Source organism: Papio anubis, chromosome 7 (genome assembly GCF_008728515.1).
Source record: "Papio anubis isolate 15944 chromosome 7, Panubis1.0, whole genome shotgun sequence".
NCBI lineage: Eukaryota > Metazoa > Chordata > Mammalia > Primates > Cercopithecidae > Papio > Papio anubis.
This window is the reverse complement of record NC_044982.1, coordinates 75,866,188-75,890,286: the sequence shown is the minus strand read 5'-3', so window position 1 is coordinate 75,890,286 and position 24,099 is coordinate 75,866,188. Positions and strand designations below refer to the sequence as shown.

Sequence of the window (24,099 nt, the reverse complement as noted above, 5' to 3'; positions counted from 1 at the left end):
TCTGAGGGTTTTTTATATTTCTGTGGGGTTGTTGATAATGTTGCCCTTGTCATTTCTCATTGTGTTTATTTGGATTGTCTCTCTTTTTTTCTTTGTTGACCTAACTAGTGGTCTACCTATCTTGTTTATCCTTTCAAAGAAACAACTTCTGGTTTTCTTGATTCAAAATGTAAAGCACTGATGTAGATTGTCTAAAATTACTTGTGTTTAGTATCTAATATATGACTTTGTGCTTTACTATCACTAGTGGATCAGTTTAAAAGCCTAATTGCAATTTTAATTTTTTAGACACTTGAAACCCTTTTGTTAAAATGATCCTCACACTAGATTAATAAAATCTCTATGTCACCAAAAAAAAAAAAAAAAAAAACGAGCTACCATGTATAGTCTTAAGATTTAGACAATGTTTAGACATGTAGAGAATTTATATGCAAATTGTATGACTCCCTCTTCTCAGGGATTTTTTTTCCGTTAATTTCCAGCCCTGAGCTCCAGTCTTTGATTCTTCAGCTCAGTAATTTTCCTGTTTTCTGCTTGAGTTCTTTCTCCTGTGTGCCGTGTAATGTGTCAAGTACCCTCAGGAGAAAAGCTGGTTAAAAATATATATTACTTTATGTGATTCTCTTCTTTCAAGAGTTAACCCCTCCGGTTTCTGCCTGCTTTGAACTGCCTTCATTGCCCTCACATGGGTTGTTGTTGTTGTTGTTTATATTATATAAAGAAAGCACATGTATACAACTTTTAGTGTTAAACAGACATAATTTTATTTCTATTTTGTCACCCTACAGAGTCTGTAAAATTTTGCCAAATGCTAGGGAGGTTGCACTGCAACCTTCACCCCCCGGGTTCAAGTGATTCTCCTGCCTCAGCCTCCCGAGTAGCTGGGATTATAGGCATGCTCCACCATGCCTGGATAATTTTTGTATTTTTAGCAGAGACGGGGTTTCACCATGTTGGCCAGGCTGGTCTCGAACTGCTGACCTCAGGTGATCCACCCCCCTCAGCCTCCCAAAGTTCTGGGATTACAGGCATATGCCACCATGCCTAGCCAGTGATTTATTTTTCAAAGGAGAAATTGAAATTATTGCCAATCTGACATAGAAGGATGTCAACACTAAATTGTTACATGGGGAAAAACAAGTTTTAGAACAGTATATATACTATCTTATTTTTGTTTTTTTACATATATACATGCACTTATTAGACTATATGTAGAAAACAACATGGAGGCATCCATTTCTAATTCTAATGGGGGTTATTTGTGAGGGCTGGAATCAAGAGGGTTAAGTTTATACATTTCTAATGTTATTTAAATTTTTTATTACAAACATAACTTTTGCTGTCAAAAGAAAACACAGTTTTTGAAAAATTTGCTATTTTGTGTTTTTACTTTTGCAATTGACTGATATTTCTTATAGAATCTAAAATGGACAATTTCAGCATATAAATATTACAGTGTTCTCAGTTTGTCTTATGAGACTTTCAGTGCAATTGAACTTTCTATTTAGGATTTCAACCTATATGAATAATGTATTTTCTATTATTTAAATTGGTATTTATTAAAAAACTACAGTATTTTATTGTCAATTCGTAAAATAAACAAAAACTAGCAGTCCCCAAATTGCTAAATTAGCTAAGCTCTTTTCATTCTTTTCTTTTAAGTCAAATTAATGTGAGTCCTGTGAGTAGAGTAAGCTTATGTATTGGAACTGCCTAGGCCAGGTGCAGAGGTTCACACCTATTATTCCAGCATTTTAGGTGGTTGAGGTAGCAGGATCACTTAAACTCAGACCAGCCTGGACAGCATAGAGAAAAAAAATTTCTGACATAGAGTCTCACTCTGATGCCCAGGCTGGAGTACAGTGGTGTGATCATGACTCACTGCAGCCTCAGATTTTCCAGGCTCAGGTGATTCTCCCACCTCAACCTTTCCAGTTGCTGGGACCACAGGCACACACCACCATGCCCAGAAAGTTCTTATTAGTGAAATCAGGCCTGACTCACAGTAGAAAAGGCACTGAGCTTTTGCAATTTTTGTAGAGACAGAGTTTTGCCAAAGTAGCCAGGCTTGGTGGCCTGTGCCTGCAGTCCCAACTACTCAGGAGGCTGAGGGGGAGGATGATTTGAGCCCAGCAGGTCAAGGCTAGCCATGATTGCACCACCACACTCCAGCCTCCTAGCCTGGGTGACAGAGTGACACCCCGTCTCAAAAAAAAAAAAAAAAAAAAAAAGAAAGAAACGAAACTGCCTGTGGGAGATGAAAATACTGATTTAGTCAATCCATTGGAAAAAATGCAGTCACACTGATGGGTCAGCTCCATGTAGTTTTCTTCTGACTCCCTGTTGTTTTCTTTATTAATGGGAAGGTTCATTTCTGAAACTTGCTTTTACCCTTAAAATTATAAATCTGTTATGTGAGCTTGTAGGGGAAATTATAAATCCTTTTATGTGTGTTTGTTGGGGGGAGGGTTGAAAAATTACCTTTTGAGTACAGTGTTCATTATTCGGATGATGGGTGCACTAAAAGCCCAGACTTCACCACTATGCAATATATGCATGTAAGAAACCTGTACTTGTACCCCCTAAATATATTTTTTAATTTTTTTAAATTAAAAGTGGAAAAATAAATACATAAAATCATGTATATAACGTGAAATTGTATGTATCTATCACATCTGTTATTTTTATATTTTATAAGTATCTATTTTAATTAAGAGCCAAGGTCATTTCTAACATTTGTTGTTTAAATAGGTGCTGTTCCTATAATCAGATGTTCAAGAGGAACAGCAGCAGAAATGGTAGCAGTGGTAAGTTCATACATATATCACGCGGAGATCAATAACATTGTGTGAATTGTTTTTCCACAAGTAACACAAGTGTTTTGTTAATATTTAAATATGTGATTGCTTGGTTGTAAGTACCAATAGCAAATATTTTTATCTTATTACATTGAGATTCCACCAAAGATAAAAAGTAATTGTTTACTTCCACGTGAGAAAGTAAAATTATTTACTCCAGTGTGCTATTCCAGTCCTGTTTCTTTTTTTAAACCTAAAATGTATATTCCTCATTTAACCAAGCAGGATTTTACACTTATTTGATCCCCCAGATTATTTAATATTTAACTTCATTTAGCAAATATTTATTACTAATCATAACCATTTTTAAAATGGTGAAGTGCTTTTTGCTATCCCACTATATTGAAGTAAAATATTAAGTATAAAGTAAGTGTTCATAAATTTGCTTTAAATATTAAGAAATGAGTAAGGGATTAGAGAAATTATAGAATTACTGAAAAAGAGGGAGGTATTTTGGAACTTTATTAGCCCAAGTGAATTACTGACTGGTGGAAGACTGCCTTCTTCCATACGTTCCATTTCTCTTCTGAGGCTCCTTGTACTCACCACTACTTTGTTCACTCCTACCCACCCAAGTCAACATTTTCTCCATATAGACACGTTCCTTGATAAAACAGTCATGCTTGGGAAAAGAGTGTGGGTTGTCACTGCAAAGCATTTCCCATAGCCAAAGTAAAATTAGTCAATGTAAAGTTCTTATTAGTGAAATCAGGCCTGACTCACAGTAGAAAAGGCACTGATCTTTGTAAGTCCAAGTTACAATGATATTGAAGTGGTGAGAAGGAGCTAAAATATTTAGATTTTAGATTTGCTATTTGTAAAGAAATTCCAAGTTTCTTGGTAATCAAACTAAAAACACATTATGAATTAACCTCCATAAAGTTACATGAAACTGTTAAGAGTTAATCTACAATTTTATTTTTCAGAAACTAGACAAGAAACTTCGAGAAAATCTAAGAGATGCAAGAAACAGTCTTTTTACAGGTGATACACTTGGAGCTGGCCAATTCAGGTATTACTGTTATTAAATACACTTATAAGCTTAAAAATATTTGTAGAGTTTTTTTGTTACTGTTCTTTTATCATCTATAAGAAATTTTTCTGTGTATAAGACTTTGAAGGTCAGAAGCCGTTTTCTTTCAATTATTAAACTGCTTGGTAGTTTTTCAGAGTGAAAAACTTCTGATACTTGTATCTGTTTCTACCTTTATTAATCTAATTTCCATTTTATACTTAAATACTAATAGTCTAAACTTGCAAAACTTTTTATCATTGTTAGCATTTCTAGCATGAGTAAGTAATGCCAATGTTTTTGGCTGCTTATTATTCAATAGAAATGCTAAAAAACCCTATGCATTATAGTATATTTAACTTTTGATTGTTAATAGTAATGGAGTAAAGAAGTAAAGAAACACACTCAAATGGCTGAGAATTATTTAAAGAAGAGATTATATTCTGGAAAATTAATTCTTAACCCCAGTTTAGATGAATTAATAAATAAAGCCTGTGAGAATAAATAGATGCCCAGAGAAATAACTGCCCACTAGAAATAATAACTTCATAATAACCTTCTGTAGACTTCATTTCAAGTCAGTCTGGTGTGTCCTACAGCTTTATAAACTACTTGTGTAATACAGAGTTCACACTAACACTGTGTTTCAATTGTTTGGTTAACTGTCTCAGTTTCCACGTTATTTTAAATGGTTCTATGATTTCATTGCTGGTTTTAAATATTCTTCAAAATGTTTCTCATTAGGTAGAAGAAAAACATCAATTTCTCATCTGATTTTTTTTTTTTTAAACAGATCCTACCACTGTGTCATACCTTACTTAATAGTTCCCTTTTTATAGCTCTCTGGTATAGGCCTTAGAAACCAGTATAAAGGCACTGTTTTATTTGGATAATTTTTTAAAATTTATTCACATTATCATAATATGGGCATCTTGTTTCTCAACTTGTTGGATGTATTTCTTAATCATTTTCATTAGTGGTCACAACCTTGCTGGACTATTGTTAAATACATTTAAATCCAACCGTAGGCTGGTGATTTTCAACTAAGAGCAGTTTTTGCCCACCCATAGCCATTTGGTAATGTCTGGAGACATGTTTGGTTGTCATAACTGGTAGGTGTTACTAGAATCTTGTAGTATACATTGTAGGATGCTGCTAAACATCCTATAATGCACACCACAACCCCCTATAACAAGAAATTATCCAGCCCCAAATGTCAGTAGTGCTAGGGTTAAGAAACCCTGCGGTAGGCCATCCTCCCTTACCTTCCGTCTAGCTCTGGTGTAACAAATCATAGTAGATTGCGAGGGTGCCACTCTGACTTTTTATCCCAGAGTCAATGCAGTTAGGAAAGTCCACTGTCCTATACCCAGAACAGTGTAATGAGTCACTAAAATAATGAGTCTATGGCAAAAGGAAACATGTAAACAGATAGTGATGCCTTTTGAAAAGTGGTGTGCACTCTTGATATGATAGTGCCTCTAAAGCAGATCTCTAAAACTAATGTAGACACATGGTAACCAGATGACTGTGCCTCAGTTTGCTTTTGGTAGTAGTTTATTTCACATCTAAATTGTAATAATGGAGTAACAGTACACGAGGTGTCATATGCCTTCTCTGTTAAGGGGATAATAATATAATTAGGTACCATTATGGCATTATGTTTTCATTTTGTATATTATAGTGGTATAGAGTTTTTTGAGGCTCTATTCCAGGGTCTGCTTTTTTGAGTTTGTGTTTATAGGGAAAAAATTATAATTTATGAAACTGTCAAACATTTGTGTAAATTTATAAGCTCCTACTCTCTTTGTTTTCCCTGAAGCTGACAATAACTATTCCTTACTGCCTTTTTTACAAAAATGTCAAAAACATCTAAATAGAAGCAGCTTATTGTTTTGCTAACTGCACAATTTATTCTATAGAAATATTTACATAGAGTTTTTTCCTTAAAGTTTCCTGGCAGGGCATGATAACTCACGCCTGTAATCCTAGTACTTTGGGAGGCCAAGGTGGGAGGATCACTTGAGCCTAGGAGTTCAAGACCAACCTGGTCAATGCGGTTAGATGCCCCCATCTCTAAAAAAAAAATTTTTTAATTAGCCAAGAGTGGTGGTGTACACCTGGAGTCTCAACTAATTGGGAGGCTCAGGTGGGAGGATTACTTGAGCCTGGGAGGTCAAGGCTGCAGTGACCTGTGATTGTGCCACTACAGTTCAACCTGGGTGACAGAGTCTCAAAAAAAAAAATAAAGTTTCCTAAGTAAAATTTGTAATCTGGCATCATACACAAGCTCTAAGTAGTCCAAAGCATCACTGTAATTGTGTGACAATGTTAAATTTGTTTTTTAAAAGCCAGCCTCCCCCATCTCTATAAAAATGTTTAAAAATAGCCAGGTGTGTGGTGGTGCACGCCTGTAGTCCCAGCTACTCCAGAAGCCGAGGCAGGAGGATTGCTTGAGCCCAGGAGTTCAAGGCTGCAGTTAGCTATGATTGCGCCACTGCACTCCAGCCTAGGTGACAGAGCAAGACCCTGTCTCAACAAAAAGCAAAGTATTGTGGTGCTTGCTTCATCAGCACATATACTAAAAAACAAAGTATTATGAATTGTCAATATTAGCATACTATTATTCATATCAAAATGGCATATGCTGGAAAGTAGTAGAATATTTTAAATGTATACACTGGTATCAACAGTTATGTAATTGTTTTTTTTAATATATATTTACAGCTTCCAAAGGCCCTTATTAGTCCTTGTTGACAGAAACATAGATTTGGCAACTCCTTTACATCATACTTGGACATATCAAGCATTGGTGCATGATGTACTGGTAAGAGACTAAATACAGCACTTATTACTGAAATGTAGTAACATGCAGTATTCCCCTTAATTTAAAATTAACATCATGGCTACAGAAACAAAAATGAGAAGGATGGAACTGAGACCTATGAACAAAACAAGTGATGGGATTTGGTATTACTGGGCGTGGATGCTGGAAAATAGTGAACCATTGAAGTTTAAAGTTTCAAATTTATGATCTTTATAGGGTAAAGTAGTGGTTTTGTTGGCCCTGGAAAAGAAGGAAAAGAAAACAATTGAAGAAAATGGACTATCATGTTTTATTTTTAATTTTCAAACTGAATAAGTAAATAAATGTGTTCTCCCTTAAGAGAAAAGCTACAATTTCTCCCTTTTCTGTGGCAATCAGTTAAACCTCATTTTATGTTAAAAAAAACAAATAGTATTTTTTATGTTATACCATATGTTTTCTGAAGTAATCCCACGTATCTGATTTTATGTTTATAGCAAAAATTTGTATTTATGCATATGTAAATTTAGCTGGTAAATGTTATGTTTAGCATGTGACATACACAGGTGCATAAAACACAGCTTCAATCTTCAAAGGCAATGGAAAGAAAATAGCTACACGAATGATTTCTCTATGAGACACTATGTAATAGGGCCAGAATAGTCTCTATTTGATAGATAGACATTAAAGAATTTGAACCCAAATCATTGGCTTTGTTAAAACTAATACTGTAGTTTACTAACTCCTAGCTCAGGACTCTAGGGATTATACTATATAATCATATCATGATTGTAAAGATTGCCCAAAATGTCAGATAAACAGGAAATGAAATACTGAGTGTAGTGGCTCATGCCTATAATCCCAGCACTTTGGGAGGCCAAGGCAGGTGGATCACATGAGACCAGGAGCTAAAGACCAGCCTGGCCAGCGTGGCGAAACCCTGTCTCTATTGAAAATACAAAAATTAGCCAAGCGTGGTGGCACATGCGTGTAATCCCAACTATTTGGGTGGCTGAGGCTTGAGAATTGCTTGAACCGAGGTGGAGGTTGCAGTGAGCCAAGATTGTGCCACTGCACTCCTGCCTGGGTGACAGAGCAAGACCTAGTCTTAAAAAAGAAAAAGGAAATGAAAGACATACAGTAGATGATTTGGTTTATTTCTTTAAAACCTGGATATTGGCTCAAAAGTGTTTATTTAAATAAATCAGATTTAGGATTACTGATGGAAATTGGCAGTTCTCCTATGCCATGACTCTAGGATGAGTGTCAAAGAAATAGCAGTCAGCTTTAGTTCAGTACAGAGGGCAGGAAGAATCTAAGGGACTCTTGGATTAAACCCTAAGTAGTAGAACATGGAAGCTGGCTTTAGGAGGTCAAGTAAGAGGTGGGAGAGGAGGAATTCAATTCTACCAATATTTGAGTGCCTACTCTTTAACACACTTTCTAAACCCCGGCTTCAGTAGTAACAAAAACAATAGCTTTCCTGTCTTTCTAGAGCTTACATTCTAGTAGGGGAAACAGGCAATAAATAAAATAAACTTGCAGCATTTCAGAAGGTGGAATATACCCTGAAGGACAGTAAAGTAGATAATGGTGAACAGGAGTGAAATTTTAAAACAGGGAAAACCTCACTGATAAAGTGACATTTGAGTAAAGATCTAAAGGAGGTAAGGTAGTGAATTATATAGCTATGTGGGAAAAGAACATAAGCAGAAGGATGCCTGATATGTTTGGAAAGTGGCAAGGCAGCCAGATGGCTACAATGAAGTGAGGCAGGGGGAGAAGAGAAGGAGAAAAGGTTGAATAGGACCCAGGAAGCAATATAATACAGAACTCTAGGGATTATAGTATGTAATTGTATCATTATTGTAAAGGCCATTGAAAGGACATTGATTTTAATTTGATGGAAATGGGGAACCACATAGGATTCTGGTATACATTTTAAGACTGTCACTCTAGCTGTTATATTGAAAATGAACTCCTTGGGGGCACAGGAAGAGCAAGGAGATCAGTTAGGAGGCTGTTGCAGTTATCTTAGCTGAGATGATAGTGGCTTATACCATAACAGAAATGGTAAGTGCTGTGATTTTGATACTGACTGTAAAGTATAGGATTTGCTGATGAGTTAGATGTGGGAGGTAGATGTAGAGAGAGAGAGATCTCAAAGATGACTCCAAGGTTTTAGCCTTTGCAAATGGCAAGACATTGTTTAGTGGGATGAAAAAGGCAGTTTCCCCAGGGAAGATCAGATGTTTAGTTTTGGATATGTTAAATGTGAGATGCCAGCCAGGCATGGTGGCTCATACCCGTACTCTCAGCACTTTGGGAGGCCAAGGCAGGAGGATCACTTGGGCCCAGGAGTTCAAGACCAGCCTGGCAACATAAGGAAGCACCATCTTTACAAAAAATAAAAATTAGTGAGTTGTAGTGTCACACCTACTCAAGAGACTGAGGTGGGAGGATCAGTTGATCCCCAGCAGGTTGAGGCTACTACAGTGAACTGTGATCACACCACTGTGCTCCCGCCTGGGTGACAGAGTAAAGACCCTGTCTCGAAAAAGAGTGAGATGCCCATTAAGATATCAAAATGTAAATGTTGAGTAGGTAGTTACATGAGTCTGGAGTTCAGGAAAAAAGTCTGGTCCTCAGCCTCCCAAAATGCTGAGATTACAAGCGTGAGCCACTGCGCCCAGACGGAAAATATTTTTAAATGAGGGAAATTACAATATGTTTGTATACTAATGGGAATGATCCAAAGAGCAAAGTTAATGATGCAGGAGATAAGAGTGTCCTGCAGGTGGCATTGGTGAGCAGGGTAGGCCAGGATTTCTCAACCTTGGCATTATTGACATTGTGAACCTGATCATTCTTTGTTGGGGGGCAGGGGGAGCTGTCCTGTGCATAGTAGGATGCTTAGCATCATTCCTGGCCTTGACTCTCTAGGTTCCGGTGGAACTTCCTCAGTTGTGACAACCAAAACGTCTTCACACATCGCCAATTATACCCCAGGTGGCAGAAAGAGGCAAAATTGCCCAATTGAGAGCCATGGTTACAGTAAGCTGATGATATGAGTTTCAGGGCTAGAGTAGTTTTAGGAAAGAGGGCAAGTAAAGAGTCCGGGAGTAGCAAGGAAGACACCTAATTCCAGTCTCAGATCCAGTGGTATGAGCTGTGAGAGGTTAAACAAACAAACTAAAAAATCATGTTCCCATTTGAGAAGGCTGCAGGGGTTAGCCAGTTGGAGTTCAATTAGAGCAAGAAAGAATAGGGAAAGTTTAGAGAGGATGTTCAGAATAGGAGATTTTGCTGATGACTGAGTGTGGGTTCCAGAAGTGATGACAGTATTTCAAGAGTAGGGTAAGAATAGGAGATGGGGTCTCAGTGGGGTTGGGAGTTAAAGAGTTGTACAGGGATTAATGGGCATTAATAGGATAGTATTGGTAGTCTCGAATCATATTTGGTTGGTGGGGCCCTTACTGTTGGATGGGAGCAAGGGGCAAGCGTCTTAATAAGAGCATAGCATACAGATTCCGGGTACCTCATCACACCTGCCAGTGGTGGTGTTAAGGCAACCTAAAAACACTGAGTTGTCTAGGGATCCTTTTCAATTCCTGAATTTTAAGAGTCCCAGGGCTCCCTCTTCACTCCCCTGGATGGAGGAATTTAACATACAGGGTGCTTTGAGTACAGGAGATAAGACACATGTACAAATAATTGCAACATGAAAAGAGTAGACTCAGTCTCCATTGTCAGAAGAGGAAATTGGAAAATAAAACTTAGGGCAGAGACTCCCTAAAACCAAACAAGGATAATACTGGTCCTTGATGAGGTTTTCACTATTTCAGAATGAGATGAGAATAAAAAAGACTATGAAATGTGTTTTTATACTGGCCTTTATACTAATTTTTATTTCCTACTATTTGAAGTGAAAAATATCCTTTTAAAAATGAAAGGTGGTGAAAGTAGATGGTAGAGTTGTTTTTGTTTAATCTTCACATAAAAAGTTGGGAATCTTTGAAGAGGTTGGTTATAATTAACTGTACAACTTAACGTGACTTAATTCTGTTCATTAATCCTAATGTAGTTTCTGGATGTGAACGAACTATAACTGAGATGTCATAAATTATAATCACACACATTTTTGTTGATTGTTAAACCTGCTACTTTTGAAGGTCCTCAGAGCTTTTAAAACACTTAATAATTATACCCTTTGCCTCCACAAGATGGAGTAACTAGATAGTAAATGTTAACTTACAATTGCAGTTTACTTTTTGTATTAAATGTCTTTGCCTGAAAATCTGCACCATTGATAATTGTTTATATGTTAGACCTTAGAAACAACTATGAAAATTCACACAGCTTCCCTCTGTGTCAGAAAGATAAGTTTTCTCATTTTAAACGGGAAGTGCACTCTTCTGGTAAAAAAAAAAAAAAAAACAAAACAAAACAACAACAACAAAAAAAAACTTTGCAGTACCCATCTCTTTTTATTGGGATATAAGAAGCAAAATTAGTAATTAGAAGCCCTGATTCTTTTTTATTATATCTTGGTTGCAGGAGGGGTGAATTTGATTGTTCAGCTGGAGAACTGTTGACTTCAGTCAAAGGGATGGACATTATTTTATCTCTGTGTTTTACTTGGCCTTTGTTTTTTCAAATCTTAGATTCTCTTTTTGAACCTTTTACCCTCTGCCACTGACTCTTATTATTTGAAACATTAAATCGGAAGTTATACTAATATACATAGGGACTTTAATTAAAGTTTACCTTTTTTTCCGGTCAAGAATTAAAAAAAAAGAAGTGGTTTCCAAACAAATACATATTTTTTTAAAAGATTGTAAGAAAAGCATTTTATTTTTTATTTTATTTATTTATTTTTTTGAGATGAAGTCTCACCCTGTCACCCTAGCTAGAGTGCAGTGGTACGATCTCAGCTCACTGCAACCTTTGCCTCCCAGGTTCAAGTGATTCTCCTGCCTCAGCCTCCTGAGTAGCTGGGACTACAGGCGTGTGCAACCGTGCCCGGCTAGTTTTTGTATGTTTAACAGAGATGGGGTTTCGCCATGTTAACCAGGCTGCTCTAGAACTCCTAACCTCAGGTGATCCACACGCCTCAGCCTTCCAAAGTGCTGGGATTACAGGCATGAGCTAATGCACCTAGCTAAGGTTATAAGAGAAGCATTTCAGGAACACCTATTTCCTTAAACATGTATAATTGCGGTGTAACAGATGCTTAGATATAGTTCAAGATTGATGCTTTGAGTCCAGGGTTAACATTCTATTGATCCTCTAATCTTTATTAACACAAAACCTCTTGATCAGCACTATGTAGCCTAATTTCAAGCATTTGCCTAAAAGTCAAAAGTGTAATGTAAACTTTTACTCATTTAATCCAAGCAAATACATATTTTACTGTACTTGATAGGAAGTATCTACTGAAGGTCTGTAGGCTATGTAAAAGCCCAGAAGATATCCCTGATTTCATTCACTTTTTAAAAATAGCACTGTTTCAGTATATCTCCATATTTGTTGCTGTGTCTGAACTTGGACTGAATTTTTATTTAATCTAAGGGAGAAAAAGTATGTACTATTTGCTGATCTAACTTTAGCTGCTATAGTTTTTATTTTTTTGCCTTATATTCTAGTTGCGTAACATTTGTGTATATTTATGATGGAACATTTTACAAAGATTTAATACTATATTTTATATAATCAAATATATTCAAAATATTTGCATTTCAGCATAATATAGGATCATATAATCAATTAATAATTATATAATCAATTTAAGATATTAGATGTTTTTTCTTTTTATATTTAAGTCTTATAAATTATATATTTTACATTTACATCACATCTCAATTCAGACTAACCACATTGAAGGTACTCAGTAGCCACCTGTGACTACTGGCAACTATATTGGACAGTGCAATTCTAAATCATAAGGCCCAAATTCTTTACTACTTTTAGAGATTGAATGAATTGCTTATGAGCTGAAATTATCACATGAAGACTGGTAGAAATGTTTGCATATTGCCAGCAGTGTATCTGGTGGGTGGAAGGGTTCCAGCTTATGAGTCCTAGGGTTGTAAACAGCTCTGCTTTAATAAAAATGAACAAGCTTCCCAAATATATTGCTGATGCTGTAAAGAATACCTTGGCCTCTGAATTAAGATAGGTTAGGTTGTGCTACTTAGTCTAACCCTCTAACCTCAGTGGCATAAAATAATAAAGATTTTTTTTTCTTGGTCATAGTATTTATTGTTCCTTATCCAGTATGGATGAGCAAAACATTTGTGGGTTGTACTTCATTTTTTTGGTACTGTTATGAATGAAATTTTTAAAACTTTTACTAGGGAATATTTCAAATAACACAAATACAGAGAATACTGTAATGAACTCATATTTACATTGTTCAGCTTCCCTGGTATTATATGATCTAAGGATGAATACTTCAGCATGTATCTATTTTTTAAAGTTATAATCTTACCCGACAAAATTAATGATAGTTTCCTGGTAAAATACCTGCTCTGTATTCATTGTTTCAAAGATGCTTCTTTACAATTGGCTTGTTCAAATAAGGATCCAGAAATACATCTATACATGGCATTAGTTGATATATCTCTTAAATCTCTCAGTTCCTCCCTCCTCACTTCTTTTTAATTGCCATTTTTTGATCGAAAGAATTAGGTCCTTTTTCTATAGAATTTTCTACATTGTGGCATTTGGCTGATTATATCCTTTTGTATTCCCAATACTTCCTTTAAACTAATTGATTGTGGAAATTGATTAGATCTCATTCAATTCTTTGTCAAGGCCACTTTACTAGCAGTGTTCTTTAGTTTCTGTTTTATTCTTTAGTTTCTGTTTTATTACATCAGGTGGTATATAATGTCTGTTTGTCCTAATGTTAGTGAACAGATTGATCAGTAGGATCAGGTATTGTCAGCATGATCCATCCATTAAGGATTCTCCATAAATCTTTTACCTAAAGGTTTAAATGTCACTGATAATTATTCCCTCTTTGTTTTAATTACTGATGGCAAATGGTGATTTTCTGATACTGTTATTCCTCCTCCATCTTTTTAGCCAACATGCTTATATAAAGAAGTTTTTTTTTTTTTATCACCTACTTAGGATAAATGCTTGATTGTCTTCATTTGTCAATTTTCAGAATTAGTGAGTACCCTAGTAATTTGCAGAGGCAATCAATGAAGTCATTTGTTTTAGTATCATTTTATGAACTAACAGATTTTTATATTTGAGATGTTTTTACACTGTTACAGTCATTTATTTTGATGCTTGAATTATCTCATTTTTGGCCTGTCATGTTGGTCTTGATACCTTCTTGACATAACCCCATCAGTCTTTGATAGTTTCTTTGCTTCCTGGTGTGAAAAATATCCTAAGCTAATCATGTTCATTTTCTGCCTCAGACCTGGATGCATCCATTTCTCAAAAAGCCTTTGGTTGCTTTGAGTGACAAACAGTGGGTACCACAGTCTGGGCTATTAGGGCTGTTTATTTCTACTGGGATACTTTTGCTTCCAGACATTTTCCATGGTGAAATTCTCTGAGGTTAAAGAACCCTTTTTTTTAAATAACAAGTTGTAGTATTGTGAAATTGTAAAATTATATTAGTGACTGTTGACTTTGCACACAATTTGAAAGCATCAGTGGAAGGCTGAGTCTTCCTGTTTCTTCCTAACAAACATGTTTTAATCCTTGCTCTACTTATGTTTCATTTGAGAGACTGATTTATGTGAACCAAAGAAACCAGATGACTGTAAAGCAGAAAATATTTGGATTTAAATTGTTAGATGGATTAAAACCACATATCATCACCATGACTGGGAATTTTGTTTCTTCAGCCACTCAGGAGAGCTGTGCCATTATAAATACACATTTACATCATTTTAGCTACAAGCCCATCTTCATATATATGTATCTGTTGTAGAGGGATGGATGTCAAATAGCATCTGATGTGTAACTTGTTCTCTAGAGTAAAGCTTCTGATCTCTTCTCATTGAGTTCCATAGTTATCCATGCTCTTTGAGGGTAGAAAATTGTTAATTGTTGTGTATAATTGATTTCTCTGTAAGAAATAGAATTACAGTCTCTAGGAGCTTCTGTAAAATTGTCATTAGAGGCATTATCACCACTGTATCAAATGTTGAACAGAAACTGGTTTTGAAGCATTTAGGAAAAGTAAAAATAAGTTTTAAATTCCCTTTTGCTTAGGTACCTAGTCTTTAACATTTTCTCTTACGGAAATTAGTTTTAGGAATGAGCTTTGAAAAATAAATTTTTCTCATAATGCTTTAATTTTCCCTAAATCCAATTGAAACTATTATAGATATTGAAACCCTGATATATTAGTCTGTTGATCTATCTTATGAAGACAATGATCCTTATTCCTGTCTTAGAATTCTGTCTTCTATTTAATATATTATCATATTTTGTCTTTTACCTGCCTTTGGCAAAAGGTGATGAAACTCATAGCTTTTGTTTTACAATTAAAATCTTAAGTATGAAAGAAATAATTGTGATTTACAGGAGGAATATTTGCCTGCTCTAGAGAAAATACACACAAATGTATTTGTGTGCATTAAACATTTTCTTTATCATTTCTTCTCTCATTGGTGTCAACCCTATTCCCCAAACTATTTAACTCCTAAGATGAAGATTTTCTCCAAAGAAAATACTTCTTTTTGGAGATGAGAATCCTCCCTAAGATTGTGTGCAAGGATGAGACAATATAGGTGCTCATCTTCAAATGACTGATGGGACATTGCTTTAATGTGGAGAAAGGATAGTAGCCAAAGCCGTGGAAGATGTTGGTGGAACCAGTGGGTAGTTTCCTTTCCTCTTCCTCACATCCCTTAGTTCTGTTCAATTCCATCGTTATCAGGAAGTATTTATATGTGTTCCCAGTTTTAAATAGATTCTCCCTTGTATTTTATTTCTCTTGTTGGTTAATTTGATTGTTGGTTAAATTCTTGCCAAAATAAAAGATATTTTTATTTTGCTTTGCCTGTGAGCTACAAGTCGGCATAAATAGGTATTGCCTATATTATCCAGAGATTATTTTGTTAACATTAACTCTCTCTGCTCTACTGATGTGCTCTTAACTTGGGAAAGGAAAACAAGACTGCCGAAGGCTTCTCAATGTTTTTAGCATTTCCTGATGGGATTTATTTATATGTAGTGATTTGGGGCACCTTTGTCCTATCTTCTAAGTTAGCAAAATGTGACTGTCAATGGAAACAGATTAGACTTTACCATGTTAAAACTAATTCTGTTGTCTTTTATTTGTGTATAAATGTTCAGTTGCTTTAACATGATTGAGTACAGCACAGAGTGTTTTAATTTCCTAACTTCAAAGATTGAAATTACCTTTATTTGCCTTGCTATTACGCAAACAATGGAAATATCCTTGCTATTAAATTATTTCTCAGAATTCTTAACATCTTTTATTCCTTTATTATTTTGTGTTTTAAGTATTCCGTCAATACTTCAGTAATAACATGCTTTCCTACTTTTAAAGCAGGAATTTCACTAGCAAGTTAACTTTTATTTTGAATGAGCTGTGTCATCACCATGGAAATAGTACTTCACTAGAAATTCTAGTTAATAAAACTTAAGTGTTTAAAGATGTTTCTCTTCAATATCTTATTTTGTTAGAGTTTTTTAAATCTAGGCTTCTTCCCAGATGTAGCTGTTATTGTTTAAAATAGTTTTCCACAGTTGTGCTATTTTTACTTTCTTCCTATATGGATGATTTTTGTGCAAAGTGAAGTTTAGATACGAGGATGGGAAACTGAGAGGATGAAGTAAAGTCACTTTCTTGTCCTATTATAATATGAGGGGTCTGTAGGAAAAACAGTAATAGAGTGAAATATAACATACTATACTTTTGTCATCCAACCATTTATTGTAACTAACTCTCTAGTCTTTAAATTGCCTATTTATCACCTGAGGCTACCCATGTTCTGCACTACAGGGAATTTCAAGTGATAGAATCTAGTTCCACTCACTCTCTTCTCACTGTGATACAATTAAAACATATTGCTTAAAAGCACTGCCTCTGAAGTCAGACTGCTTAGTTTTAATCTTGGTTCTGCCACATATTTATGTATAACTTTGGACAATTAACTTTTTTATACCTCAATTTTTTCTTCTTGAATGGGAATTTTATTACTGCTTCTACAGGTTATTGTAAGGATCAAATGACTTAATATAAGGTGCTAAGAATAGTGCCTCGCAAATGAAAGATAGCTATGCTTCTGAACAAAAGGCAGCAGAAACTTCTGCAGACTTAAACGTCCCTGTCTGACAGCTCTGAAGAGAGCAGTGGTTCTCCTAGCATGGTGTTTGAGCTCTGAGAACGGACAGACTGCCTCCTCAAGTGGGTCCCTGACCCCTAACTTGGAGACAACTCCCAGTAGGGGCTAACTGACACGTCATACACGCAGGTGCCCCTCTGAGACAAAGCTTCCAGAGGAATGATTAGGCAGCAATATTTGTTGTTCTGCAATATTTGCTGTTCTTTTGCCTCTGCTGGTGATACCCAGGCAAACAGGGTCTGGAGTGGACCTCCAGCAAACTCCAACAGACCTATTAGACCTGAGGGACCTGTTAGAAGGAAAACTAACAAACAGAAAGGAATAACATCAACATCAACAAAAAGGACATCCACACCAAAACTACATCTATAGGTCACCATCATCAAAGACTGAAGGTAGATAAAACCACAAAGTTGGGGAGAAAACAGAGCAGAAAAGCTGAAAATTCTAAGAACCAGAGCACTCTTTCTCCTCCAAAGGATTGCAGCTCCTGCCAGCAACGGAACAAAGCTGGACAGACAATGACTTTGACGAGTTGACAGAAGTAGGCTTCAGAAAGTCGGTAATAAGAAGCTTCTCCGAGCTAAAGGAGGATGTTTGAACCCACTGCAAGGAAGCTAAAAGCCTCGAAAAAAGATGAGACGAATGGCTAACTAGAATAAACAGTGTAGAGAAGACCTTAAATGACCTGATGGAGCTGAAAACCATGGCACGAGAACTACGTGACGCATGCACAACCTTCAGTAGCCATTTCGATCAAGTGGAAGAAAGAGTATCAGTGATTAAAGATCAAATGAATGAAATGAAGCGAGAAGAGAAGTTTAGAGAAAAAAGTAAAAAGAAACAAAGAAAGCCTCCAAGAAATATGGGACGATGTGAAAAGACCAAATCTATGTTTGATTGGTGTACCTGAAAGTGATGGGGAGAATGGAACCAAGTTGGAAAACACTCTTCAGGATATTATCCAGGAGAACTTCCCTAACCTAGCAAGGCAGGCCAACATTCAAATTCAGGAAATACAGAGAACACCACAAAGATACTCCTCGAGAAGAGCAACCCCAAGACACATAATTGTCAGATTCACCAAGGTTGAAATGAAGGAAAAAATCTTAAGGGCAGCCAGAGAGAAAGGTCAGGTTACCCACAAAGGGAAGCCCATCAGACTAACAGCGGATCTCTCAGCAGAAACTCTACAAGCCAGAAGAGAGTGGGGGCCAATATTCAGCGTTCTTAAAAGAATTTTCAACTCAGTATTTCATATCCAGCCAAGCTAAGCTTTGTAAGTGAAGGAGAAATAAAATCCTTTACAGACAAGCAAATGCTGAGAGATTTTGTCATTACCAGACCTGCCTTACAAGAGCTCCTGAAGGAAGCACTAAACATGGAAAGGAACCACTGGTAACAGCCACTGCAAAAGCATGCCAAATTGTAAAGACCATTGATGCTAGGAAGAAACTGCATCAACTAACGGGCAAAATAGCCAGCTAAAATCGTAATGACAGGATCAAATTCACACATAACAATATTAACCTTAAAATGTAAATGGGCTAAATGCCCCGATTAAAATACACAGACTGGCAAACTGGATAAAGAGTCAAGACCCATCAGTGTGCTGTATTCAGGAGACCCATCTCATGTGCAGAGACACACATAGGCTCAAAATAAAGGGATGGAGGAAGATCTACCAAGCAAATGGAAAGCAGAAAAAAAAAAAGCAGGGGTTGCAATCCTAGTATCTGATAAAACAGACTTTAAACCAACAAAGATCAAAAGAGACAAGGCCATTACATAATGGTAAAGGAATCAATTCATCAAGAAGAGCTATCCTGAATATATATGACCCAGTACAGGGGCACCCAGATAAATAAAGCAACTCCTTAGAGACTTACAAAGAGACTTAGACTCCCATACAATAATAATGGGAGACTTTAACACCCCACTGTCAACATTAGACAGATCAACAAGACAGAAAGTTAACAAGGATATCCAGGAATTGAACTCAGCTCTGCACTAAGTGGACCTAATAGACATCTACAGAACTCTCCACCGCAAAGCAACAGAATATACATTCTTCAATAGTTCAATAAACTGTTGAGAGGTTTTAGCATGAAGGGCCGTTGAATTTTGTCGAAGGTCTTTTCTGTGTCTGTTGAGGAAATGCACTCACTGGTTATCAGAGAAATGCAAATCAAAACTACAATGAGATACCATCTCACACCAGTTAGAATGGTGATCATTAAAAAGTCAGGAAACAACAAATGCTGGAGAGGATGTGGAGAAACAGGAACACTTTTACACTGTTGGTGGGACTGTAAACTAGTTCAACCATTGTGGAAGACAGTGTGGCGATCCCTCAAGGATCTAGAACTAGAAATACCATTTGACCCAGCGATCCCATTACTGGGTATGTACCCAAAGGATTATAAATCATGCTGTGATAAAGACACATGCACACGTATGTTTATTGCGACACTATTCACAATAGCAAAGACTTGGAACCAATCCAGATGTCCATCAATGATAGACTGGATTAAGAAAATGTGGCACATATACAGCATGGAATACTGTGCAGCCATAAAAAAGGATGAGTTCATGTCCTTTGTAGTGACATGGATGAAACTGGAAACCATCATTCTGAGCAAACTATCACAAGGACAGAAAACCAAACACCGCATGTTCTCAATCATAGCTGGGAATTGAACAATGAGAACACTTGGACACAGGGTGGGGAACATCACACACTGGGGCCTGTCGGGGGATGGGGGGCTCGGTGGAGGGATAGCTTTAGGAGAAATACCTAATGTAAATGATGAGTTAATGGGTGCAGCAAACCAACATGGCCCATGTATACATATGTCACAAACCTGCACACTGTGCACATGTACCCTAGAACTTAAAGTATAATTAAGAAAAAAAGGATAGCTATGCTTTTTGTGATTTTTCTCTTTGATGGACTCCACATACAAGTAAAAGAAGGCTGCCTCATTGCTTCTGTAACTTACTAGATAGAAAATAGACATGTTAGGCAAGACACGGTGGCTCACGCCTGTAAGCCCAGCACTTTGGGAGGCCAAGGCGGGCGGATCCCAAGGTCAAGAGATCGAGACCATCCTGGCCAACATGGTGAAACCCTGTCTCTACTAAAAATACAAAAAGTAGCTGGGCGTGGTGGCATGTGCCTGTGGTCCCAACTACTCGAGAGGCTGAGGCAGGAGACTCGCTTGAACCAGGAGGCGGAGGTTGCAGTGAGCCGAGATCACACCACTACTCTCCAGTCTGGCGACAGAGTGAGACTCCATCTCAAAAAAAAAAAAAAAAAAGAAAATAGACATGTTACTCCACCATGACAATTGGACATCTGTAATTTTTCAAATCCTGTTTTTTATGTCAAAAAGAAAAATGGCAAGGAAATAAACTGTTATAAAACATTTATTTGAGAAAGTTACAAGGTTTATGTTAAGGACCTAGAGTCAGTATTGATAACCTTGTTTTATCTAAAGGAGATTGAATTGCATTCAGTATATTTAATTTGCTAAGACCTAGAATAGTCATTAATTTAAAATATATACAGATACCTTAGAACTAAGATAATTATATTTCAGTCATGCTGGATAATTTCTCCATACTGTATCTTCCTTCTTAATCATTTACTTGTTGATAGCCATGTTTTATTTCTCACTATTCTTTAGTTGGCATTGAACCATAAAATGCTGCTATTTGTGAGGGAACCCATAGATGTAATGCAAGAAGTTGGGGGAAAGATAAAAAAGATACTTACTTTTATTTTACTTTTATATACAAAAAACTAATGGTTTTTTGTGGGTTTGGTTTGGTTGGGTTTTGGGTTTTGGGGGTTTTTTTGTTTTTTACAGAAAGGGTACAAAAGCCTCACATGAATAAAATTAGTCCTAGGCAAGAAAGTTTAGCAACTACTGGCCTGACTTAAAGTTTATGTGAAAGAGGTGCATCACTTCTTATTATAGCATCTATTGTAATTTTTAAAATTGCAATTCATCACTCAAGTGACACATCAGAATATTGACTAAGAGTTTAAAAATATTTACGATAACGTTTGTTACTGGATATGACCAAGCATCAGGAGGCCTGGTTACATAAGTTGATTTAGCCAAACATTGGACTACTGTGTAGTTATGATAAAAGTGAAGTAGACGTACGTATACAGATACAGAAAGAGCTGTAAAATGCATTATTAGATGAAAAAAGATATATGTGCACTGTAATCCCATTTTAAAAAAGATTAAGAGGATATACATGTGTTATTATATGCATCAGTATTTTTCTAGAAGGATACACAAGCATATTAACATGTTTTTCTGTTTCTTGTTTGAAATTTTAATCATATACATCTAATACTTTCATTAAAATACACAAAATTACATTTGTATGTAACAAAAGATTGGGAGGAGGTCTTTTAAATTTCAGATCTCTATTTTGTCTTTGGAAACATTAGAAAGGGCAACAAGATTCTATTTTGATGAGACTTAGAAAACAGTTATTTAACATAAGATTACTTTTTCCTAGGATTTCCATTTAAACAGGGTTAATTTGGAAGAATCTTCAGGAGTGGAAAACTCTCCAGCTGGTGCTAGACCAAAGAGAAAAAACAAGAAGTCTTATGATTTAACTCCGGTTGATAAATTTTGGCAAAAACATAAAGGAAGGTAAGCAAAATATCAATAAGTAAAAGATCCATTTTTTTAAAGAGAAATTAAGGTGTCATCCACCTTAATGAATTTGAGAAAAAATTCAAAAGGGTCCTGTAGGTTCATTCACCCAATGAGTGGAAGCTATAATTATAATGTCCGTAGACATTTGTCTTTATTTCTCCATTTCTCACTGATTCCTAGGTTGTTTTTTGTTAATTGTTGTTTTATAGGGACCGCTTCTCCTTTCAATGAGATCATCCCATGTGATTTTGAAGCTATTACAGATAGTCTTTTTCAGTTTTGTTGCTGTCTCCACTGACTCTATAAGACCATTTCTGCCTTTCACTGAAATTGGTTTTTGTGATTTTGGGGATGATTTTTTTCCTTTTTGTTCCATGTTGCCCTCTTGTAAAACTTGTTTTAGATACTTGTGGAGAGAGTATCTAAGCCTGAAGCCTAGAAATGTATTCAAAGTACATTAGAAATAATGAGTGATAAAACTGCATTAATTTGCTGTGTGATTTACTGTGGGCAGATATACATATCCCATGTGATGCTATGCCCCCTTAAAGTTTAGGGTACTTCATAGGCTCAGTTACTGCTGTAAAAGTTATCTAGTGATCATTATGGCTAGAGCAATCACTCTAAACAAACAAAAATATTATTCCTCAGATAAAAAGAATACTGTTCATCAACAATTATGAAAGTACGATTTTTAAAAAATATTTCAAAATGTGTGTGTGTCCTTGATACAGCTGTTCTTTTTGGCCTTATATTTATTGTTTAAAGAGAAGTAGAATAAAGACTTGGTTCAACATGCTGGGTTTTCAATGTGTTTTATCTTTTTTTTACTTATAACTTTTTTTAAAGCTGGAAAATCAAATTGCCATAACAAAGATTTGACTTTCTCTGCGGAGAAAAGTCCCTATCTTTCTCTTTCTCACTATGGCAGTTTTAGGTACTATTTTAATTAATTTTAATTAATTTAAATAATACTCTTCCCTTTGGGATTCCATAATCTACATTTCCCTCCAGAATGGTGAAGGACAAGAAATTACTTTTATTAGAGAGGCATTATTTATAGAGAATACAGAATATTTTGAAGTTGGCATTCCCTAATAGAGAAAAGCTTAAGAAAAAAATCTCTTTATTCAAATATGGAAATTTTGAATTTTTTTTTAGAACATATGTTTAAGAACAATCTAACAGGTCAGTTGAATAGTAAGAATTTTAACCTCATATTCATTAAGTAGGAGTAGTTCTTTTGCTCTGCATCTTACTACAGTAGTAACATGGACACAAAGACACTTGGAGATAGCATAAACAAGTGACGTAAACCTCTCTGAGCTTCACTTTCCTCATCAGTAAAATAGGGAGATAATAATTCTACCTATTACCCTATTTCGGAAGGTTTTTAAGAAGATTGAGATAATGAATTTAAAGGAGTAATTTGCCCAAGTCATCCAGCTTTCGTTGGTAAAGCCAGGGATGAAACCCAGGTCTTGCAGACCGTAAAGCACCCGGTCTTAACCATGAATGGTTAAGTTATAATAGTTACCTCAACAGATTCATCAGGACTAAATGAGGTTGCAGTGAGCCGAGATCATGACATTGCACTCCAGCCTGGGCTACAAGAGTGAAACTCCGTCTTAAAAAAAAAAATAAATTCTTAGCATGGTGTTTGATGTACAGTAAAGTTGCTCAATAAATGTAAGCAATTATTCTCTATTAACTCTGAGACCTAAAGATACCAGAGATTTTGAGTATTAACCAGTTTAACTCGCACATTTTACAGATAAAGCGAGGGCCCTGAGAGGGTGAGAGCTTGCCTATAAAGGAAGTGTCCATTATAATTGGATGGAACAAGGGTTTCTGACTCCCCAGTGCAATGCTGAGGCCTCAGTGCTATTTTGCCAACATAGACTCAGCTGGAACTGGAGTAAATGCCTGTGGTTGTGAGGCGAAATTGAACTATGTTCCTCAGAATCCTTTCTGAACTGCTGTTTCTGCTAGTCTCCGTTGGATAAAATGTGCTCATTATTAGTGAGGTATTTTCAGATGTCAGAGCTGAGGAAGAGGGGAAAGGTTCTTGTTCCATTGTTAATGAGACATGACCTCTTCTTTCTTAAAGGAGAAAAGGCTTCTGGCCTCCCCCTAGGCTGTAGATGAAAAATATTCATTTTAAGAAACATTTCATGATCAACATGTATTCACCTACAGTTTGTCAAGATTAGTACAGTGTTTTCTACATGAGCTGCTCATGATTGCAGATCACTTCTGCCTAAAGTCTGTGTAAGTTACTGCTAAACCACAGTGTCCTAGAAGAAGACATCAGGTATTAGGCCACCGAAACTGTGGCCCAAATGCTATTTTCACCAGTAGTGGTCTGGGAGATTATGAGTTCTGAGTT

At 36.1% G+C, this 24,099-nt stretch overlaps 1 protein-coding gene across 7 annotated transcripts in view; it reads left to right on the top strand.

Moving 5' to 3' along the window:
• Positions 1-24,099, top strand: part of SCFD1 (sec1 family domain containing 1) — a 104,622-nt gene that overhangs the window by 25,613 nt on the left and 54,910 nt on the right. For all 7 annotated transcript variants that reach the window (XR_002523287.2, XM_003901676.5, XM_003901677.5 and 4 more), the window contains 4 exons: positions 2,752-2,807; positions 3,785-3,870; positions 6,598-6,697; positions 21,565-21,704. Coding sequence is in view for 6 of the 7 variants with exons in the window: in XM_003901676.5 (XP_003901725.2) it covers positions 2,752-2,807; positions 3,785-3,870; positions 6,598-6,697; positions 21,565-21,704 (382 nt within the window). In the remaining variant the exon portion in view is untranslated. The remainder of the gene's footprint in view (positions 1-2,751; positions 2,808-3,784; positions 3,871-6,597; positions 6,698-21,564; positions 21,705-24,099) is intronic.